At 38.1% G+C, this 18,997-nt stretch overlaps 1 protein-coding gene across 3 annotated transcripts; it reads left to right on the top strand.

The window, feature by feature from the left end:
• Positions 1-818: 818 nt before the first annotated feature.
• Positions 819-18,907, top strand: LOC145491924 (anaphase-promoting complex subunit 5-like). 3 transcript variants are annotated; one of them, XM_081471234.1, is made up of 21 exons: positions 819-1,377; positions 2,702-2,781; positions 3,146-3,255; positions 4,824-5,025; positions 5,252-5,312; positions 5,927-6,028; positions 6,290-6,498; positions 7,131-7,212; positions 8,112-8,204; positions 9,355-9,422; positions 9,951-10,067; positions 11,097-11,250; positions 12,846-12,920; positions 13,428-13,549; positions 14,234-14,311; positions 14,699-14,752; positions 15,935-16,082; positions 16,571-16,640; positions 17,212-17,307; positions 17,797-17,891; positions 18,281-18,907. In XM_081471234.1, the coding sequence occupies exons 1-21, from the start codon at positions 1,201-1,203 to the stop codon at positions 18,398-18,400; spliced, it is 2,313 nt and encodes a 770-aa protein (XP_081327360.1). In that variant the 5' UTR covers positions 819-1,200; the 3' UTR covers positions 18,401-18,907. The 3 variants fall into 3 exon arrangements, with proteins under 3 accessions (XP_081327360.1, XP_081327352.1, XP_081327366.1); XM_081471226.1 differs by having other exon boundaries at positions 17,200-17,307; XM_081471240.1 differs by lacking the exon at positions 819-1,377 and adding an exon at positions 1,390-1,957 and having other exon boundaries at positions 17,200-17,307.
• Positions 18,908-18,997: the final 90 nt, after the last annotated feature.

Below are 18,997 nucleotides of genomic sequence, written 5' to 3'. Positions count from 1 at the left end.
ATGGAATATTCACAAATTGTATTGAACGTTACTCTTTCGGTATTGAAAATTCTTCTGACTTAAAGTTAAATTCTATCTGGCAAATGTACATATTTTCATCACTCTACATCAAAACCACTCATAACTGACATTTCTGACTCAAGCCATGCATCAATATTACCAAGTTATTTTCTCTCTAAGACAAACATGGTTTTCTATTAAAATATTTCAAATAACAAGCCAGGATTGCTAATTGCTTATAGTCTTAGTTGAGCTTTCATACATGGAAAGTATCTAATGGTTTAATTTTTTAACGACAATGGCTGCCAGATGTGTCAGTTCTTCCTCAATTGGTCACGTGATCTGACCAGGTAACCCAATGCAGCTCCCAAATCATGCAATTCTGAGATTTCGTCTCACCAGGTTAGTAACATCAATAGTCGACTTGACATGCCCGAACTGCGAGCATTTTTAAGAGAATGAACAATGGTACGTGTATGACAGCATAGTCTATGTCTCGAATGCCTTCCAAACGCTGGCAGAGAAGAATCTTATAAGTTAGCAACAACGCCACCACACAAGCGCTCCATAACGTTCTCATAGCCGCTAAACGCCTGTCGCCTACCAGATAGAGTCTTATGAATACAATGGCCGAAAAGTAAGCCACACATCCGTCGCACGCAAACAAGGGAATAAATACTGTCCACCATGACATTGTTCCGCCTTCCAGTTTCACGGCTACCAACACTGAAAACACAAAAATTGTCACAATGTGAATCCATAGTTCGAAGATCGATAGTCCTAACCATTTGATGACTTCCTTGAGCGTAAAAATCATTATATGTAAAACGTTTCACGTCGAAGGGCAAAGCCACAAACTTGTGCTTGTTGTCATGTACCAACTCTCTTCCACGATTCCGCCGCCATTTTCACTGTCGTTTTGAACGCTCCGCGCCAGGACTTCTGGTTAGTCACCCTTACTCAGGGGGAGCGGAGGGGGATGTAAGTTTTAAATGGAATTCACTATGATAAAAATGTTGAATGATAGTTTCACATGTAATTTCCCCGACTAATATTATTATTCAAATCTGTAAGACCTGTCGCTTTTCACGAAATACTTTTGTTATCTATCTCCAGCTTTGGTGCTAGCGTGACCACAGTACCCCCTCCCTATAGACAAGAGTTGCTCCACGGGATAGAGGTTGGCGCTAATCTTTGAACATGAAAATTTTCAAAATGGCGACAAAGTCGCACAAAGATTGGATTTCACCTCACAAAGTGTCTCTCTTGATCCTTATCAAGTACCTGAGCTCCACGGATGACGAGCATGAAGAATTTACAGATTGTATCAAAAGATGCAGACAAAAATTATCTTTGCTTTTGTTGGAATTCTTTGAGGTACAGTCGAGAAGTAAAGTCAAGTTACGTGGTTATGAATGGAAGAAAGCTCATACTTTTCGTATTTTGAGCAAGCTTTTTTCCATACATCTAAGGCTATAAAGCATTTGAAAAACTGTGCTTTTATTGTTGTAAAACTGTTTGCTTAGTAATACGCTCTGCTTAAAGCATAGCTTGTACTGATACAGTCGAACCTCTCCACATTGGCCACCTCGGGGACAGAGTAAAGTGGCCGCTGTGGAGAGGTGTCCGTTATGGAAGAGGTAGGGGTGTATTATGGTACCTGTTTATTTGGAGAGGGGGTGGGGGTTGCAATATTTTGTTTTTAAAAAAATGCGTATTGTATCATAGAAATACCTAAGAAAATTAAAATACAGTCAAACCCTATTATGTGGCCACCTCTATTAGGTGGTCAGTAATCGAAGTCCCAATGAAGGCTTTTCTATTGTTTTTACCTCTTTTAAGCGGCCAGCCCCCTTTAAGCAGCCACTACCCATTTCCCCCACAGTGGCCGTTTAAGAGGGGTTGAACTGTGTATATAAAACAGAAACCAGACAGCAACAGAGACCAATGATACATGGTATGAATCAAGTTTCATGACCTTTTACAATATATTAAACATGGCGTTTTGTACACACCAGTTGTTGATTAACTGGCTGTTGTGGAGAGGTTATTTTGGTAGTATGGGATGCGCTTAAGTGGCTGTTGCTAAACACCCTTACCCTACACAAGACCAAGAAATCCTAATTTTGTGACCCTGTTCCAGGCTAAATGCCTATTCTAGATTATTTCCATAGGTAAAAATTATATTGTTTTTATTGAACATAGATCTACGGTTTGTTGAACCGAAAGCTTTTAACAAGTATTTAGTAATTTCATTTTATTCATTGATACAAAAGACGTTTTGTTTCTGATGTCTAAGCAAGACATGTATTGATTTGTGGGAAAATGATACCCTGTTCCAGACAAGTGAACACTATTTTTTACTGACCCTGTTCCAGACTAAAACGGTCAAAAAGCATACCCCATCCATTGGCATGTCTCCATAAGCCCATATAAGGGATTACCCTCCTCCACTCCAGGGACTGCTGACTGACCATGAATTCTAGGGTTTGAGGGTTGGAAGTAATTGATAAGTTTGTTTCAAGTTTTATTCTAAACAAATCAAGAATATAAACATTTGGGGGAATAAATCTAATTTTAATTTGGTCTTCTTAAAATTTTCCCTTACTGTCCCCAGATGAAATATCTTTCTCCTTACATCAGAAGGTCTGTGGTAGTTAGAGGCTTTACTTATGGACAATTCTGCAATATCTTCTTTTAGACCCCAGATTTAGAATTAACAGAGCTTTGCAGGCAGCTTAACACTGTGGATGATAACTTGAATGACCTGCTTGTGAAAAGGTTTGATTTTAACTTTATATGTTACTGTAATTCAATTTTCCAACTTGTAGTAAATTTATTCAAGCTTAATGGACCTTGCATGCCATGCCAGGTTTTGCCATATCAGCTGAGATATAGAAACAGAGCAAATACAGAAGGGTCAGAAAAGGGCTCAACTTGTGGTAAGTTTGGAATTTTACCCCTTTCGAATTGACTTTAGAATTTTGGATGATGCTGCAAATTCCAAATTTCTGGTCAAAAGTCAGTACCATAATGCTGTATTTAAGTCTTGACCCTGAAATATCCAACTCAGTATATCCACCATTTTATGTGAAGCCTGGTATACTTGTCTTTTATTATTAATCAAATTTATTTTATGTTGCAGTTTACACAGCTTTGTGGAGAATGGAGTATCTGGGATTTCTGAATTATTTCAGTCGCTAGAAAACCTGTTAATAGGACAAGAACCTGCTTTACACAAAAAAAGCTTGTTTGGTAGGTTCTCAGTTGAAAAAATCAGAATGACGTTATAGGAACTTTGTTGTGTACAGCAATTTTGACAAGATTAATAATTCAGTAGTTTATGTTTGACTGAGTCTTGTCTTAATGTCAACAAGATTTTAGTGTGGTATTGTAAAAAATGAGGTTATAGTTCATGTTAAGTGGCTCCTGTTGTTGTCATTAATGAGCCTAGAGTTTTCAATATTGATTCAATTGCTTAAAACTTGCCATATATTACCTTTAACTTCTCAAACTCATTAATAATTCATCAAGTTAAAACAAAGAAAATCACAACCGTGAAGGAGGTTTGGATACCCGGTCTTAAATAGCATAGGTTTTGATGATTTTACTTCTCTGTTTACTCTTTAGTTTTTGTTTTGATTGAGAAGATATATCAAACACTCGAGACGGTGTTTCATTGGCTATCCAAACACCTCGATTTTCGTCAAAAATACTCTGTTAGGCGTCGTATTTTCAACTCTCTTCTCGGTGTTTGGATATCCTGATGAAACACTGTCTCTTGTGTTTGATATATTACATCCTGCAGACCCATACTTGGGACAAAGTCATAGAAAAATGGACCTATAATGTGTAACATTTTTATGAAATGTTCTAAGGAGAAATGTTTCTCAGACACCTGATTTTTAACTCATGGCTAAAAAAATAGATCATGTGTACTAAAGGCATCTGTAGTTGAGTGTCCAATTCAATACCCTCAATCGACCCTTGATGGACACTTGATCATCATCTTGATTGACACTTGATTTACATCTCGATCAATATTCAGCCAACACTCAGTTGACACACAATCACCATCTTGATTGACACTTAATTGACAGTCGGTCAATAGTCAACCAAGTGCCGACCAACTCATACATATTGATCAACACTCAATGGCATGTCTGCAAAAATTATTGTCACGTCCGAGATGTGGATCAAGTGCTGATTGAGTGTCATCCGCGGTGTTGATAAAGTATCAGTCTAGTGTTGGTTGAGGGTTGATTGAAGGTATTGATTGAGGCTATTTATTGACACTCAACCATGGATGCCTTTGGTACACATGACCCCAAAAAATCCTGGTGTGTACACAGTCAGTATTGTTTGACTGAATAAAAAGAATCAGATACCAGTACTCTGAGCTATACATTCACTGAGCAGTTCTCTTGAACTCCACTTTGAAATAAACACCCCCACCTTCCTCACTGAAAGGTATAGACCCTTTTGCATAAATGGCGCCTATATTTGAATAACAATGCTTATACACCCTTAGCCTCACATTCATGTAAAAAAATCCTTTGTCTTGAAACATGAGTATGAGGCTAAGGATGTATAAACTATTGTTATTCAAATTTAGATGCCATTTATGCAAAGGACCTATTAAGGAAAGTGTATGATCAAGTAAGAGAAGGAAGTGTTTTTCTCATATTTTTGATACATTTTTTTTTCATATGGATATAAAGCCAGTTCAATGATGAATCCTGTGTAACATGAAATTTGAAGTTCTCTAGCTCGTTAATCAAGAAGAACATATTTTTTGTAAATTAGTTGGCCATGTTTTCCAGGTCTGTTTACAAGACGGATGGCCTTATCATTTTATAAGATGAGTTTCAGTCAAGTGAGTCACTTTGTGGATATGCTGAAGACTTATTTGGGTAGCAGTGAAAATGATAATAACAAAGAAGAAATGGAAACTAGCTTGGATGTCACCATGCAAAGTGTGGAGAATGAAGACGAGGGAAATAAGAATGACATGTCAAGGACAGGGTAAACATCTTCACACTCCAAATATTTAATATATAAGGATTAACGTTACAATGTAATGCATGCAGATAATTCCTTTTACTCTAGCCTGTCAAACACTTTTAAGTGTAGTTGTTATTTAATATTAATAAGCATCATAGGGTATAACTACAGTACATTTGTTTTCTCATTGCATGCATATGATGCTGGTTATGGCTTACTAAGGAAAATGTTGTCTGGCCCATTTCAGAAAACCATTCCTGCAAGGTTCTGTGTCAAACAGACAAGCTGAGTTCTTCCTGGCAAAACAGGTAACACTCTAGACCTGTATTTATCACTAAATTTAAAGGAAAGTGATGAAAACTCAGCTATTATCATTTTGGACACTTTGTGGTTTACCGTAATTTGTATAGCTGGCTTTTAAACTTCAAAGGTTGACATCTAAATCTCGCTCACAAAGTGTACAAATTCCATTGTGGTCTCTTTGGCCAACTCTCCAGATGTTTGTCAGGGTGAACAATAAAACACAAAGCGCCAAGTTCAACAATTTACAAATATTATACTTTATTTAACAGATCAATCACCAATCAGGTCATTTTCAGCGTATTCCGGAAAAGTCACATGGCTTTAAACACGATTATCAACAGATTACTAACTTTTTAGGAGGGTGGCTGTTACTCAGGCTAATAACAACCTGAAACAAAGCAGTAGATAAAATGTCTTTTTCCCCAATTTTGACAGTAAGTTTTGCTTATGTGGTAAAAAAAATAAGACTGTCCATTATTTTAAATTTATTTTTTATTAGTAATCTAAAACAAAGAATTAAGCTTCATATTTTTCTTTTTTGATAAAATGGCCTTTCTAATTTTACATCATTTTATTGTGACGACTGTAAATAAACCCTCCGGTATCTCTTGTCTTCAAGGTTTCTCTGATCCAGTCTGCTGAGGGAGAAGCCCTGTCACCACCTGAATTACAGTCAAGAATAACAGATATTTTAACAGCTTCTCCAAATATTGCAGAGGCTGTGAGTTTTGTTTGTGCAACTTGTTAGCTCGTTAAGAAGCATCTGATCGTCCATAGTCTTGTCTGTAGACTGTAGTGCAACGTTTAGTTAGTGCAATCAAAACATTTTTTCCACAAAAAAGGGGTGATTACACACCTATGTTGTTGAAAACCTTGCAATAACAACCTGAAACAACCTTGATTAACACAATGCAATGGCCACATAATACCCTTTGATAATCATGCATAACCCTGTAATACTATATCAACCTATATTTTACAGCATTACACAAGCTTTCTTAACTGTTTGAGAACAAAGGAATTTAAGGAGGCATTGGACAGTCTATATCATTACTTTGATCGAAAACAATGGCAAGGGGAATCTGCTATTAAGATAGCGTCGGATTCGGAAGATGTTGAAGCTGAAAGGTGTCACAGATTTAGATATGCTGCCCTGAACCTGGCTGCTCTTCACTGCCGATTTGGTCACAGGTATACTTCCGATGAGGTCTTGCTCAAGACTAGAGAAGAATGAAAACAATAGCAAAAGACTTTGGTTTCCGATTATTGTTATAACTAAACATTTTACTAATGGTAACACAGTTGAACCCTGCTATTTTGAACTTTCAGGGGAAATGAAAAATAGTTCAAAATAGCTGTAGTTTGAAATAGCTGATAGTAAATCCCTGACTGTGTGAGCCTACATCTTAATCAAAGCCTGACATTCTTTGTACTTCATGATCAGTTAAAAAACAATGTCCTTGTGTGCCTTGAGGTACACAAGGGATCACTTAGCTGAGGCATTCTTGCAAGTTCCATTTGCATTCCTATAGTAATGTTTATTTCCTCTGGATCCATCTTTGTACCCCATTTTCTCACTTACAGCCTTTTAAAGACACTTTTCTCACACAGGTGGCTGCTTCTCTGTGGCACCCAGCATTATAAATGGGTACTGGTAAATTACAGGGACAACCTTACAAAAATGCTTGGGATTATGTGTTATGAACTAGCATCTCTTCATGATATAGAAACTATGAGGGTCCTTTAATGAGCAGCCTTGAAGAAAAAAGTTAAAATACAGTCTTGCTATGTCTGTAAGTAATCTAACTTCTGTTGGTTTTCAGACAAGAGGCATTAGCTGCATTAAAGGAAGCCATTCAGATAGCACAAGAAACAAATGACCATGTTTGTTTGGAGCATTGTTTGGTAAATAACAATAACATTTTGGTTTCAGGCTATAACGGTGGACAATAGTCCTTAAGACATTGATGTACCAGGAATGTCATGAATTGTCTGAGTGTGTTTCACAACTGGAGTTTGAAAAAGCACTGCTATCTTTGTTAAAATGTGTTGCTTTTCCTCCTCCCCCACCTAATACAATGTTGAAACTCAGGAGAAATTGTGGGTACAAGTGTCCAATATTCTAGGTGGGGTAGGGGAGGGGCTGGCCAGTCTAGTTGCATTTGTGTACTACTGTTTGTTTGGTATGTGTGAAAAAGTGCCATACCGCAAATTTGTCCTGAGAATTTTGTCCATGACTGTAGGAATGACTTATTGACAGTTTAAGCTGTCTACACTTTGGATTGTTTTAGTCCAGGCAACCTAGGATGGGAAAACAAAATGTTTGAGCCATATTACAGTGACATATTTTTCATGTCAGGGGATACGAATAAAGGAAATGATCAACTGAACTTAAGATACCATCTTTCCTAACCTAAATCTTTCAAGGTTCAAGGGTCTACCAGTGAGGACACTAAAAATCTCCATGTCAATGGTCTTTTGACAACCAAGATCCTCAAGGGTCTTCAAGGATCTACCAAAAATCTTATAAGCAACTTTTTAAAATATGCTAGTTAGGGTCTTTGTGAGATCCTTGTCAAATCCTTGGGATCCTTGAAAGATCCTAGCCATTAAGGTTTTGCAAGCCTTTGAAGAGCCACAATTTCTTTAAAAAAAAATCCTGCATGGTGTTCTGCTGGGGTTGGTACAGCAGCACTAAATTCTTAGTCATCAATTTCGGGTTTAAATGTCTTAAGTTTGGAACAAAAATGGTTTCGATTTTGCTGTTTACATGTAACAGGTTAATATTATTTGTTTCCTTGTAGGGATGGCTTTATAGGTTGGACCAGGATGGCAGTTCTCAAGCAAAGCTTCTGCTCCACAGATTTGTTGCCAGAGCTGCTGAGTTGAAGATCCCTGTATGTAGAAGCAGTATCTAGCAACTCCTATGGCTTGAAGTATATTCAAATTTTAAGACCTTATGCAGGGCTGTCATTAAGTTTTGAGTCACCCATAGCCTTGATCTTCACACCTGTAACAAACATGTGGTGAATTATGGGTGAATTGTATCAACTATAGGCAAGTTACATCAAAGGTCCTTCTCAAATTCATTAATAATTCATCAAGTTAAGACAAAGAAAATCGCAACTGTGAAGGAGGTTTGGATACTCGGTCTAAATTGGCATAGATTTTGTCGATTTTACTTCTCTGTTAACTCCTTAGTTTTTGTTTTGATTCAGAAGGTTTATCAAACACTTGAGACAGTGTTTCATTGGCTATCCAAACACCTCGAATTTTGTCAAAAATACTCTGCTGTGTGTCATATTTTCAACTCTCTTCTCAGTGTTTGGATATCCAGATGAAACACTGTCTCGTGTTTGATATATTACATCAAGCATACTCAGCCCAGCAGGTGTTACGAGTCATGGCCCTTATTGACAGCCCTGTAATGGATCATCTTCTTAATCAATATAACAATGAAATCAAAACTTTAACACATTCCCCAGGGCTGTCATTAAGTTTTAACTCACCTGTAGCCTTGTTCTCCACACCTGTAGCAAACTTGTTACTCTGTGGTTGAATTCTATCAACAACAGGTGATTTCACCCATAGCATGAAGGGAAAATCAAGCATTCACAGCCATAACAGGTGTTACAGGTTACAGCCCTTAATGACAGCCCTGTTCCCCCTTTGCAGCTAGTCCTCTGGGCTTTAAACATTTTGGATCTTTAGGTAGCCAGATCCTTCTCTTGCTTTTGTTTTGACGGATAAATTTATTTCTTCAGTTGTGACCTCTTAGACCTCTTTCAGTGTCTATCTCCCTCTCTTCCTTACATTTGGATAGATGGAGTACTTTCTTCAGTTGTGAACTTCTAAGGAATTTTCTCCTTCAAAATTGTATGCCCAAGAGTTAGTTTACATTTTGTTCACTCTTCTTGACTGTAGGCAAGGTAAATTTCTCCACAATATCTTGTACTTGGCAATCACCCAAACCTCAGGATGGTCGTCAACTTTCTAAGCGTGTTAGGAATATAATGTATTGATTTGGTGTCATGATTATTGTTGCAGTATTTAACATCTCTTGGAATGCTGAATCACTGTCAGTATGATGCCTTGGCAGGTGCCCCTCCTCCCAAGTAAGTGAAGCCTTGGAGCCAACTGGCTCATAGCTGCCAGAGCTTATCATTGTTATGGTCATAAATAGTTAGATGAAGATTTGTGATATAGTTCAATTTCTTGTTCGACTTAGAATATGTGACTGTTTGGCCATTCCGTTCAATATCAAAGAAAACTGCAACATTAGATGAAATTGTTTAATCATTTAGCAGGGGTTTTAACTTAAGTGGAATTGATTAGTTTGTTCAAACACAAGTCTCCCAATAGTAATCAGAATTGTCACGATGAAAACTTGTTCATGCTTTGACTTAGGTGCTTTGCAGGTTTTTTTTATGGCTTTTTTTTAAAAGTCTTTTGATTGCAGGCTTTTTTTAATTGCAAGGGCCATTATGTTAACTACCAGGTAACCGCTTGCGGTGTTTTTCACCTCCTTGAAGTAAAGTTATCTTTTTCTTCTTATGCATCTGAACTTTGGTCAACTTTTTTCAGTTCAGCTACCTCAGTAAAAACTGTATATACTGTAACAGTACTGCATTGTCTTTTTTAAGAGTTTTGCAGAACCTTTGTCAAGTCAACATCATTATCAATTCTCAAAATTCTCTTGGTGACCTCAATGCTGCAGCACATGTCCAACAAGCTGCCATATGGCAGATCTACGGTAAAGAGTAAGTCATTAGAGTTTTAATGCACTCTGACTGGGTAAAAATAAAAAAAATATGCACTGGCGGATCTAGGGGAGGGGCCCAGGGCCCCGCCTTATTTTGGGCAAAAAAAATCACAGAAGGAAGAAAAGCCAGCAGGGCAAGCAAAAAACTGGGCCCCCCTTATCTCAAGGTCTGGAATTGCCACTGATATGTACCCTGTGGGATTGTGAAAGGACTTTAGGTGCCTATTGATAATATTAGGGCTAATATTAAATATTATATGGTATAGGTTTTTCTTGTGACTGTTGCATGTGAGAAGCTTTCCACTACAGAGCTTTGGACCCATTCCATGTGCACAACTTTCTTGTAGAAATAGAGAAGGATCGATACATGGGTTTTATTTTATTGAAACAAATTATACAGACTGCAGGCATGTTGTTAGCGTGTTGAATGCAGCAGTTGAAAGCAGCAACAACAACAACAACAAGCTCCGTTTACAAGTACTCGTTCGTGAAAATTTTACATTTTAAAGAAGGAATAATTAAAAATAGGGCAAATCAAAGCACAAATTGTACTGTCTAAAGTGGTTCCTACGGTAACCGTTAACTCCATTGTCAAACTTGTTGCGCCACTGTGCAAATAACTGTATTAGTAATAAAAAAGAGAAATCAAGTAACTTGTTAAAAATATTTCATTTTCTAACAGGCTACAATAATCTTAATGCTAATTATTAGCATATAGCCATGACAAATGATAATATATAGTGTGTAGATAACCATTATCTGTCAAGCAAGGTTATTTTGATATCACAGCAGGCCACTTGGGTCGCAGGAAAATGTCCAATGTCCATTTCAACCAGTGTTTTATTAAGGGGGCTAACGAAAGAGAAAACATATGAGCTTTTCGTCAGGACAAACAAGACCTACCACAATAAGCAGGTCTCAGTATTAGCAGGTGTCCACAAAGCAGGTTTCAACTGTATTATAAGTTATGTTAAAACAATCCTATCAGGCTGAATGTTGTTGTTTGATAGGTTGCTGCTGTTTTTAGTTGTCTGGCAGGTATCTTCACACAATTTCCACTGCATCAAAACACTTTGCCAAGTTCCGAGTCTATGTCGTCAATTAGTAAAAGTACAGGGATACAAAGTGCAGAAGCCACATGCCTCTCATTATGCATTCTTGCCGAGCAACATGCCGACAGAGTAGGTTGCACTGAATAGATTTTTCATCATTCTATACTAAACAATTACATTATGAGCTCGAGATTTCTATTTAAACAATAGAGTGTTTCTGTCGAGAAACTATTGGTCTGATAGTTGCCCCTTGGAAATTTGATGTTCTTAAAACTAGCATATTTTAAGAACATCAAATTTCCAAGGGGCAACTATCAGACCAATAGTTCCGAGACATAAACACTCTATTGTCTTTATTGTTCAGCACTAAATTTTCTTCCGTGCGCCAGTTCAAAAATCATATTGAATTATTTTCAACTTTTTTAGATGAAAGCCGTGAAAGCCAAATGTAGAATTTGAAAAAGAAAACAAACAAAAACCCTCTTAATACAAATTCAATTGTTTATTTTCTACAAGCCCGCTTGTTTACAGAAATATTCTCACGGACGAGTACTATCCATCCGGGTATTTTCCTCGGACAGGCACTATAAGCTGATAGTGTCTTTCCGCGGATGAACACTATCGCGTCACGTGATCAGTTTAAACCAATAAGAATCGGAGAAAATTTAGTGGTAAAATATAACATGTGATAGTTGACGAAGGGCGCAGCACGTATAGAAATCGAGAGCGAATAATCTGATTGTTTTAGTATAAATCTGCTAGTCGTTCAAAACTTAATCTAAATCCTCTTCACAGATACTTCGAAAACAAGCGCACACTGCTACGCTACGTACTATCTACAACAGAATATATAGTGACTAGCATAGCCAATCAGCGAACGGCATTCGTGATAGAACCCTAGTAGATTTATATTTAATAAAGAATATTACAGGGTGACGCTAAGATATGAATTTTATTTTCGAGTGGTAAAAACAATATTTCACGAACGAGCGCAGCGAGTGAGTAAAATATTGGTTTAAACGCGAGAAAAAAAATTGATATCCTCAAGCCACCGTGTAATTTTCTTTTTATTATGTAGACTAACTGATTGTTGAGCAAACAACTGTGAAAAAGCGGGAAATGAGGTCATCACCCTCAACACTGAGGATGTGGAAAATACACCACCCGCGTCAGGGAAGAAGTTTCGTATGAATATTGCGAGTGGTGTATTTTCCAGTAAAACGCTTGTGTCTTAAAAAAAATAATCAACAATTATTCCATGAGCGTGCGTTGGATATGAGTTGGCTATAATCATCTCGTATACATATACATACGAGTAGAATAATTGTTTTATTGAAAACGCCCCCAATATATAGAAAACGAAGCTAAAACAACCGTAAAAATGCCCCAAAAAATCATGGGTACGCTTACCATATTTATAGTGCACGGTATAATGACTCATAACCCAAGGTGGCTAAGACAATGAAAACTCTAAAATTGCATTATCCAATGATCCAGTTTTTAATAAAAGAAGTGATCTCCCTTGGCCCCTTTCTTTCTTATTCCTCATACAACAGCAAAGATGCCAAAATGTGTATTGTGCTTATTTACCATTGAAGGTGGACAGGGGCTATCAAAAATTTAGTGAAAAGACAACAGTAATGTCTTCTACCGTTGGCCAAGGCGTAAATATTTTATAAGTCAGAGTATCGTTAATCCTTTTCACTTTGTGGTTATTTTTCTAGGGACTGTTTCAAGAGGCATCAGACGTCCTATCATTTTGCAGAACAAAGTTTCATGAACATTCCAAGCTGTCTTGGGTTGGTAACTGCTACATATATGCTGAACAGGAAAATTTTTTGCCAAGTGTAATAGAGAACAAGCCCAGATTTCTTGTGAGCAAATAGCCAACGTGGCATAGCCAAGGAGACTATGGCTGATAGAAAAGGAGGGCTTGTAGTCTTACTGATTACAACGTAGGGGTTACCGTCAAAAACCTACAATTTTAGGCATTTTGCAACCAAACATCAAGAGTAATTTTTTCCTTCAAAGATAACACCGGGGTGATAGTATATCTCTTAAACACAGTTTCTCGGGACTGCTGTGTCAATGCGTTGAAAGGTCTGCAATAAGTTGACCATTCGCTGTCATGATCAGTAAACTTTTAAAAAACATTTTGGAACAACAGCCGAAAATTCAAATGGCTGGCCATAGCTAGAATCGGCCATCGTTTTCTGAAGGTGGCAGCCATCTTTTAATACATGTCTATAGAGAAGACCAGCTATTAGTGCTATTGTAGGCATGTGTTTTGTTGTTTTTTGTTTTAGCTTTGGATGGCGTCTGAAGCCAAAATGGAGCACAACAGAGCTTTACTACGGGGGAACTTGGAACAAGCAAAAACTTGTGTAGAACAGCTAGCAGCAGTGGATGAACCTGAAGCGCAGTACAGGTCAGCAATACAAGTCGGGTTTGTCTTGTGTTTGTTGAAACACGACACTGAGACTCGTAACAGTGCAAGCAAATCTTTTTGGTAGATACTACAAGTCCAGTCGATCAACGGTAACCAGTCGTTTACATACATACATACATACATACATAATTTATTTGATAAAGCAGGTTGGAGATCAAAATCGGCAAGACGCTAAGTCCTGATCACAACCACAACGAGGGGATAATAACTCATGACTTACAGAAGGCTGAGTATCTTGACGACTTTTTGTTTCGCCCGATGTCAATTCGCGCGCACCAAAAGTCTTTTCGCCCGGACCGAAAGTTTAAGGGATGATGTACTTAAAATTTCTCATTCATTAACCGAGCAAAAGAGACAACAATGTGGGCATAATGAAAGAAAATCACAATTTTTTTTTAGTCCATTGAGCACTGACCAGTGAGCTAACAGTTTGGGCGAGCCGAATGTAAGTCCGGGCGAACTGGTTTTCGGACGAAGCGACCGCAATTCCCATCTACTCTCCCATTCCCACCCCAGGTGGAGTTGAATGCAGAATGGGTTTAACACCTAGCTAGGGCAGGAAAAAGACAGTTCAGGGACTGGAACAAAACACGTTGTTGCTATTGTGATGTTCTAGGATTGGTAACACTTTGATGACGAAACAACTTTTTCTTTCCTATTTAGATCTGCTTTAAATGTGCTTTATTCAGGAGATTATACTGTAGCATTCCCTATGTTACAGAAGCTATTGGAAAGTTCCAGGTAATAAGATCGGATAAAATAAATTGTCATCTTAAGAATGAAATCTGTATCAGTGGTCAGCTCAGCTTTATTCCTTACCTTCTTCGAGAATGATCTGTGATCGTACATGTTTGCTGCATGATTATATGATGTCCAATTCTTTTTGAATTCTGTTTCTGTTTTGGCCCGAAGTCCAAAAGCACTTCTTCAACCGTTATAAAATGAAAGAATCCGTTATTCTGACTGCAACAACTAACCGAAACAACATTCCAAGGATGGACGTCGCACAGAGTTTCCATAAAGTACAGTGATTTATTCTTCCGGGTCTTACTTGACCTGTATAAATATGTTTGGTGTTTCTATAATCGGCTAATCAAAAGTTGGTATTCTTTATTCTGTCTGTTCCAGAGACAAAGTGTTCATAAATGATACCAAGAAATCAGCTGCTGAGTATCAAGCCAGGTATTGTCAATTCTTACTTTCAGCATTAAGAATTCTGCAACATAACAACATGACGAGACGACTTCAGGCAAATATAGTCTACAAAATATAATAAGTAAGTGTACAGCGAAAACTTAGTTCAGCAATCTCCGTTCTAAGGAACAAACCTTTTCACTCCAGAACCAAAGTGGGACATGGTGTTCGAACAAAGGTCTCGGTGCCGTTCATGAGAGTATCAAACTCGGATATAAGGAATTCCTTGTTGTAAGGAACACATCTACCAGGTCCAACAGCTGACCTGATTGTAACTCTCGCAGTCTGGGTGATCTTAACCTTCTTCGCAGACGCTCTTTAGGCTTGTCACCCAATCTTTGTCCCTCACGAGGGGAGGAAGATTGCGTGACGAGCCCAAAGAGCTTCTGCATAAGAGGCTACAGTCATGGACAAAAGTGCACTTTTGGCGCTTTTGCACATACGCCAGACGCGAATGCAACTTGGCCTGCCTAACCTCTCCCCCCACCGCACATACAATGTTGAAAACTAGTACCTGCAATTTCTCCTGATTTTCAACATTGTATTGGGTGGGGAGGGAGAACAGCAACGCGTTTTTAAAAGAATGACAGTGCTTTTTTCAAACTTCAGTTGTAAAACACAGATAATTCATCACATAACCTAAGCGTCCCAGAAACGTTTGTCCACGATTATAGGTTATTATTATCCAACTGCAGCAAATACCGTCCAAATAGTACAAATTTATAGCGATATTGTACAGTTATTTGTACAGTAGAAAACCTGTTTGCCGTACAGGTCGGCGCGCGCACGCAAAACTGTCACACTCTCCCTCTTTCACTAATAAATTTATTGACTACAGCAGTTGGATAATAAATCTCTTGTTAGATGTTTTGGTGTGTAGTATCGCTTTATAATTTTACTCGTTGTTTGTACTTTGACTCGCCCTACGGTCTCGTCAAAATACGGCACAACTCGTAAAAATATACAGCGATAGTACACACCAAAACATTTAATAAGATATATATCTTACTACCAACGGGCGACCTAAATATGGTCGTATTAACTGGACTACTGAACTTTTATTATTCTCAAAAACAAAATGGCATAATAACACAAAAGCTATGGTCTCACAGGAGAATGATTAGATCAGTTACTGGGAGTTCATACTTTTTATTTTGTTGTTATTTTCAGAATTCTTCTGGCGCTGACGCAGTTGTTTATATTACTGGAGGACCCTGTTTCTGCCTTACCATATGCCTTGAACTGCTTAACTATATCCTGTTCACACTTCATGGACAATTCCGCTGCATTAGCCTCACTCTACATCGCACAAATCCAGGTATATGGTAAAACGTAGAGTATTGCTATGCAACTGTCTTTAATCCAGCAGTTCCCTCGTCTTCGGGTGGCCTGATTCTAAGACTGTTCGGACCGTCTGAAAATCAGGCTGGTGTGAGTAGATTTATCAGGGGCGGGGTGCAGGGGGTGCGCACTTCCTCTTAGATGAATCCTTCTTCTTCGTATTCGCTTTTAAAATGTGTTTACCTCACCAACCATTTACGCCATTCCTTAGTGGTGCACCCCCTCCTAAGAAAAATCCTGGATGCGCCCCTGTTTGTGGAACTGATTTTGTCTCTGCTCCCTGTTTCCTCGGTATTTACTTCCTAAATGGGGAGATTAGCCTAGTTGGCATGGCCATTATAATCTCGCGATTTTAGGTTTATGAACAAGGTGCATTGTAGTACTCAGAAGAAGTTTGCTTCCTTGTCGTGAACTTTACTTGTTATTTTACTGACACTAATGAATTCATTTTACTTTGTTTGAAAGCTTTCATTAGGTTTACCAGCTAAAGCGGTTGCATTGATAAAAAGAACCATGATCCAGATTCTGTCACATGGTGAGTTTGAACCACTTACAACTGTTTGACATACTCAGATATAAACATATGATAATCCTGTACCTAGGTTTTTCTAAAATATGTAATATTAATTAGTGTATTTTTCTTTCCTTTGTTCTTGTGATTCACAGTTTTTTTTCCTTCAGCGTTAGAGGTGTCGAAGGCGGAAGACGGGGAAAACGTACTTTCCTTCTTTTGCGTTTGCACTGACTTTCGCGCTGAAGGAAGAACCATTGAAGAAAAGGCCTGCTCTTTGTATCGTTTGCGCATGTATTTCCCTCAACTTTCACCCGGGCCTGAGAGCCTGATATAATTTCGCTTTAAGCAGGCCATTTCGCAGTTGACATTTGCGTCAGGTTTAAAATTAGTGACTGTGAGGCCCGAAGTAACACTTTTCATGTAGGGAAACGGCTTTGACTTACGTGAAGAGGATCACGCGAGTAGCGCTTTTTATTGCTAAGCGTTTTACTCAACTTCATATTGAAACGAAGGCATAAAGTAACTCGGAAATGACCTTAAGCTGGTCAAACTTCGTTGTGCTTTACTAAACTGTTGTCAGTTTTTTACTTAGGTTCTCTGTATATACAATGCTGCGCTCGGTTTTTATTGGTCAAGTGCCAACTGACTGCTTCATCGCATCACCAAGATAAAGGACAACGGGAAAATGGTAAGGTAATCTATATCGCACGTCACATGCATAAATTTCTTTTCTGATATACAGAGAAAAATCACTTTCAATAATAGTCCACTAAGGTGAAAAAAAAAAAAATTAAAAAAAAAAAAATAAATAGATAAATAAATAAATAAATAAAATGGGTAAACACTAAACCAGAAAGAAACATTGCTAGATTGGCAAAGAGTAAGCCGGATTCAAAAGCGATCATGCACCATATCCGCGTTGTTGCTCCTTAACGAACTGCCACAAATGATTTTTTTAGTCTTTGATCAGGTGCAGATGCTTTTATAAAACAAAAAAAAAGAATTGCCACAACTATGTAACCTTGTATCAAAAGTTACTAGTTAAAGGAATGCGAAAGGCTAGTCAGTAGTACACAAACATTCTTTACATTTTTGAGGATTTGCCGTTGCGTTGTGTTCTCATACTGCTATAATCAATTGTCAAAATGTTTTTACTTTCTTGTTCTCTATCTCGTAGATTTGCGTTCTGCTTTGCCAACCCTGGACAGAATCGTGAGAGGGTTTAGAAAGTTAGGCGCTGTCAACAAAACAAGAGATGTCTTGTATTTTCAGGTGACTTCTGTGTTCGATCCTTAAGAAAACGTAACTAGCCAGGCCCCAGTCGTTCAAAGGCTGGCTGACGCTATTCAGCGGATAAATCTCTATTCAGTGGATAAGATGTAACAAAACAAAGCGCGCTATCCGACAGTGATTTATCCGTTGGACAGCGTTATCCACCTTTCGAACAATCCGGGCCAGATGTTTACTAAGAACTATTTGCCATACTGATGGTTCAATACTATATCTTTCGCCAGTGATTACACTGAAGTATTTCCATAAAACAATTTTGGAAACTGAAACAGAAATCTTGGGTACATCTGCTGAATGAAGCACAAGGAAGGTACTCAAAACTAAAACATCAAAGCGGTAAATGCTAAACCCATTTGTTTCATTTCTTTCAGGCCAGGATATATGACGAGTTAGGTTTCACTATCGAAAGGAATGCGTGTGCTGCAGAGTGCTGTGAAATCCTGCAAAGACAACCCGTAAACTGTATTCGGTCTTCTCTTTTTGTTTTGTAATACACCTGGAGCTCCTCTAGGAAACTAAACATGAAGGCTAGAAAGTGCCGGACTACACCTGACCAAGCGTGCATTTCGATGCAAGGTGGCATCTATGTTCCAAGTTAGCATACGGTGACACAAGGTCTCGTCAGCTAAGGGTGGCATTCTGCGAGACAGGAGCGATTTCCAAGCACTGGGCTTAAGACAACTTGAGAACCATCAGAAGTTTAAAATGCTTCTGGCGCCATATAAGATGGACAGGACTCGCCAGAACCCAATTTGCTAATACAAAAAACATATCATTTGTTTTCTTATATATTCTGTAACGTTTCGCTAATGACACTGGAGTATGTTTATAATGTATGATTCGTGTTAACTGTAGAAGTACTTTAGGCGTGCTTGGAGGTATGAGGAATCCCATCAATAAACGAGATGCCCGCCCCTGATGCTGTGTTTGTGTTTATTAAGATTAGTTACAAAATATTTTATAATCGTTTCAGGGTGAGTAGAATATAAATGTGACTGAATAACTGACAATACGTAGTTCCCAGTATATTTCAGCATGAAAGTGGCGTGACTATATTGACTGAATTTTTCTTTTGGCCAAAACAAAAT

The sequence above is a fragment of the Orbicella franksi genome, chromosome 1 (assembly GCF_964199315.1).
Source record: "Orbicella franksi chromosome 1, jaOrbFran1.1, whole genome shotgun sequence".
In the NCBI taxonomy this organism is placed as follows: Eukaryota; Metazoa; Cnidaria; class Anthozoa; order Scleractinia; family Merulinidae; genus Orbicella; species Orbicella franksi.
The sequence above is the reverse complement of the archived record's forward strand: the minus strand, read 5'-3'. Positions and strand labels throughout refer to the sequence as shown.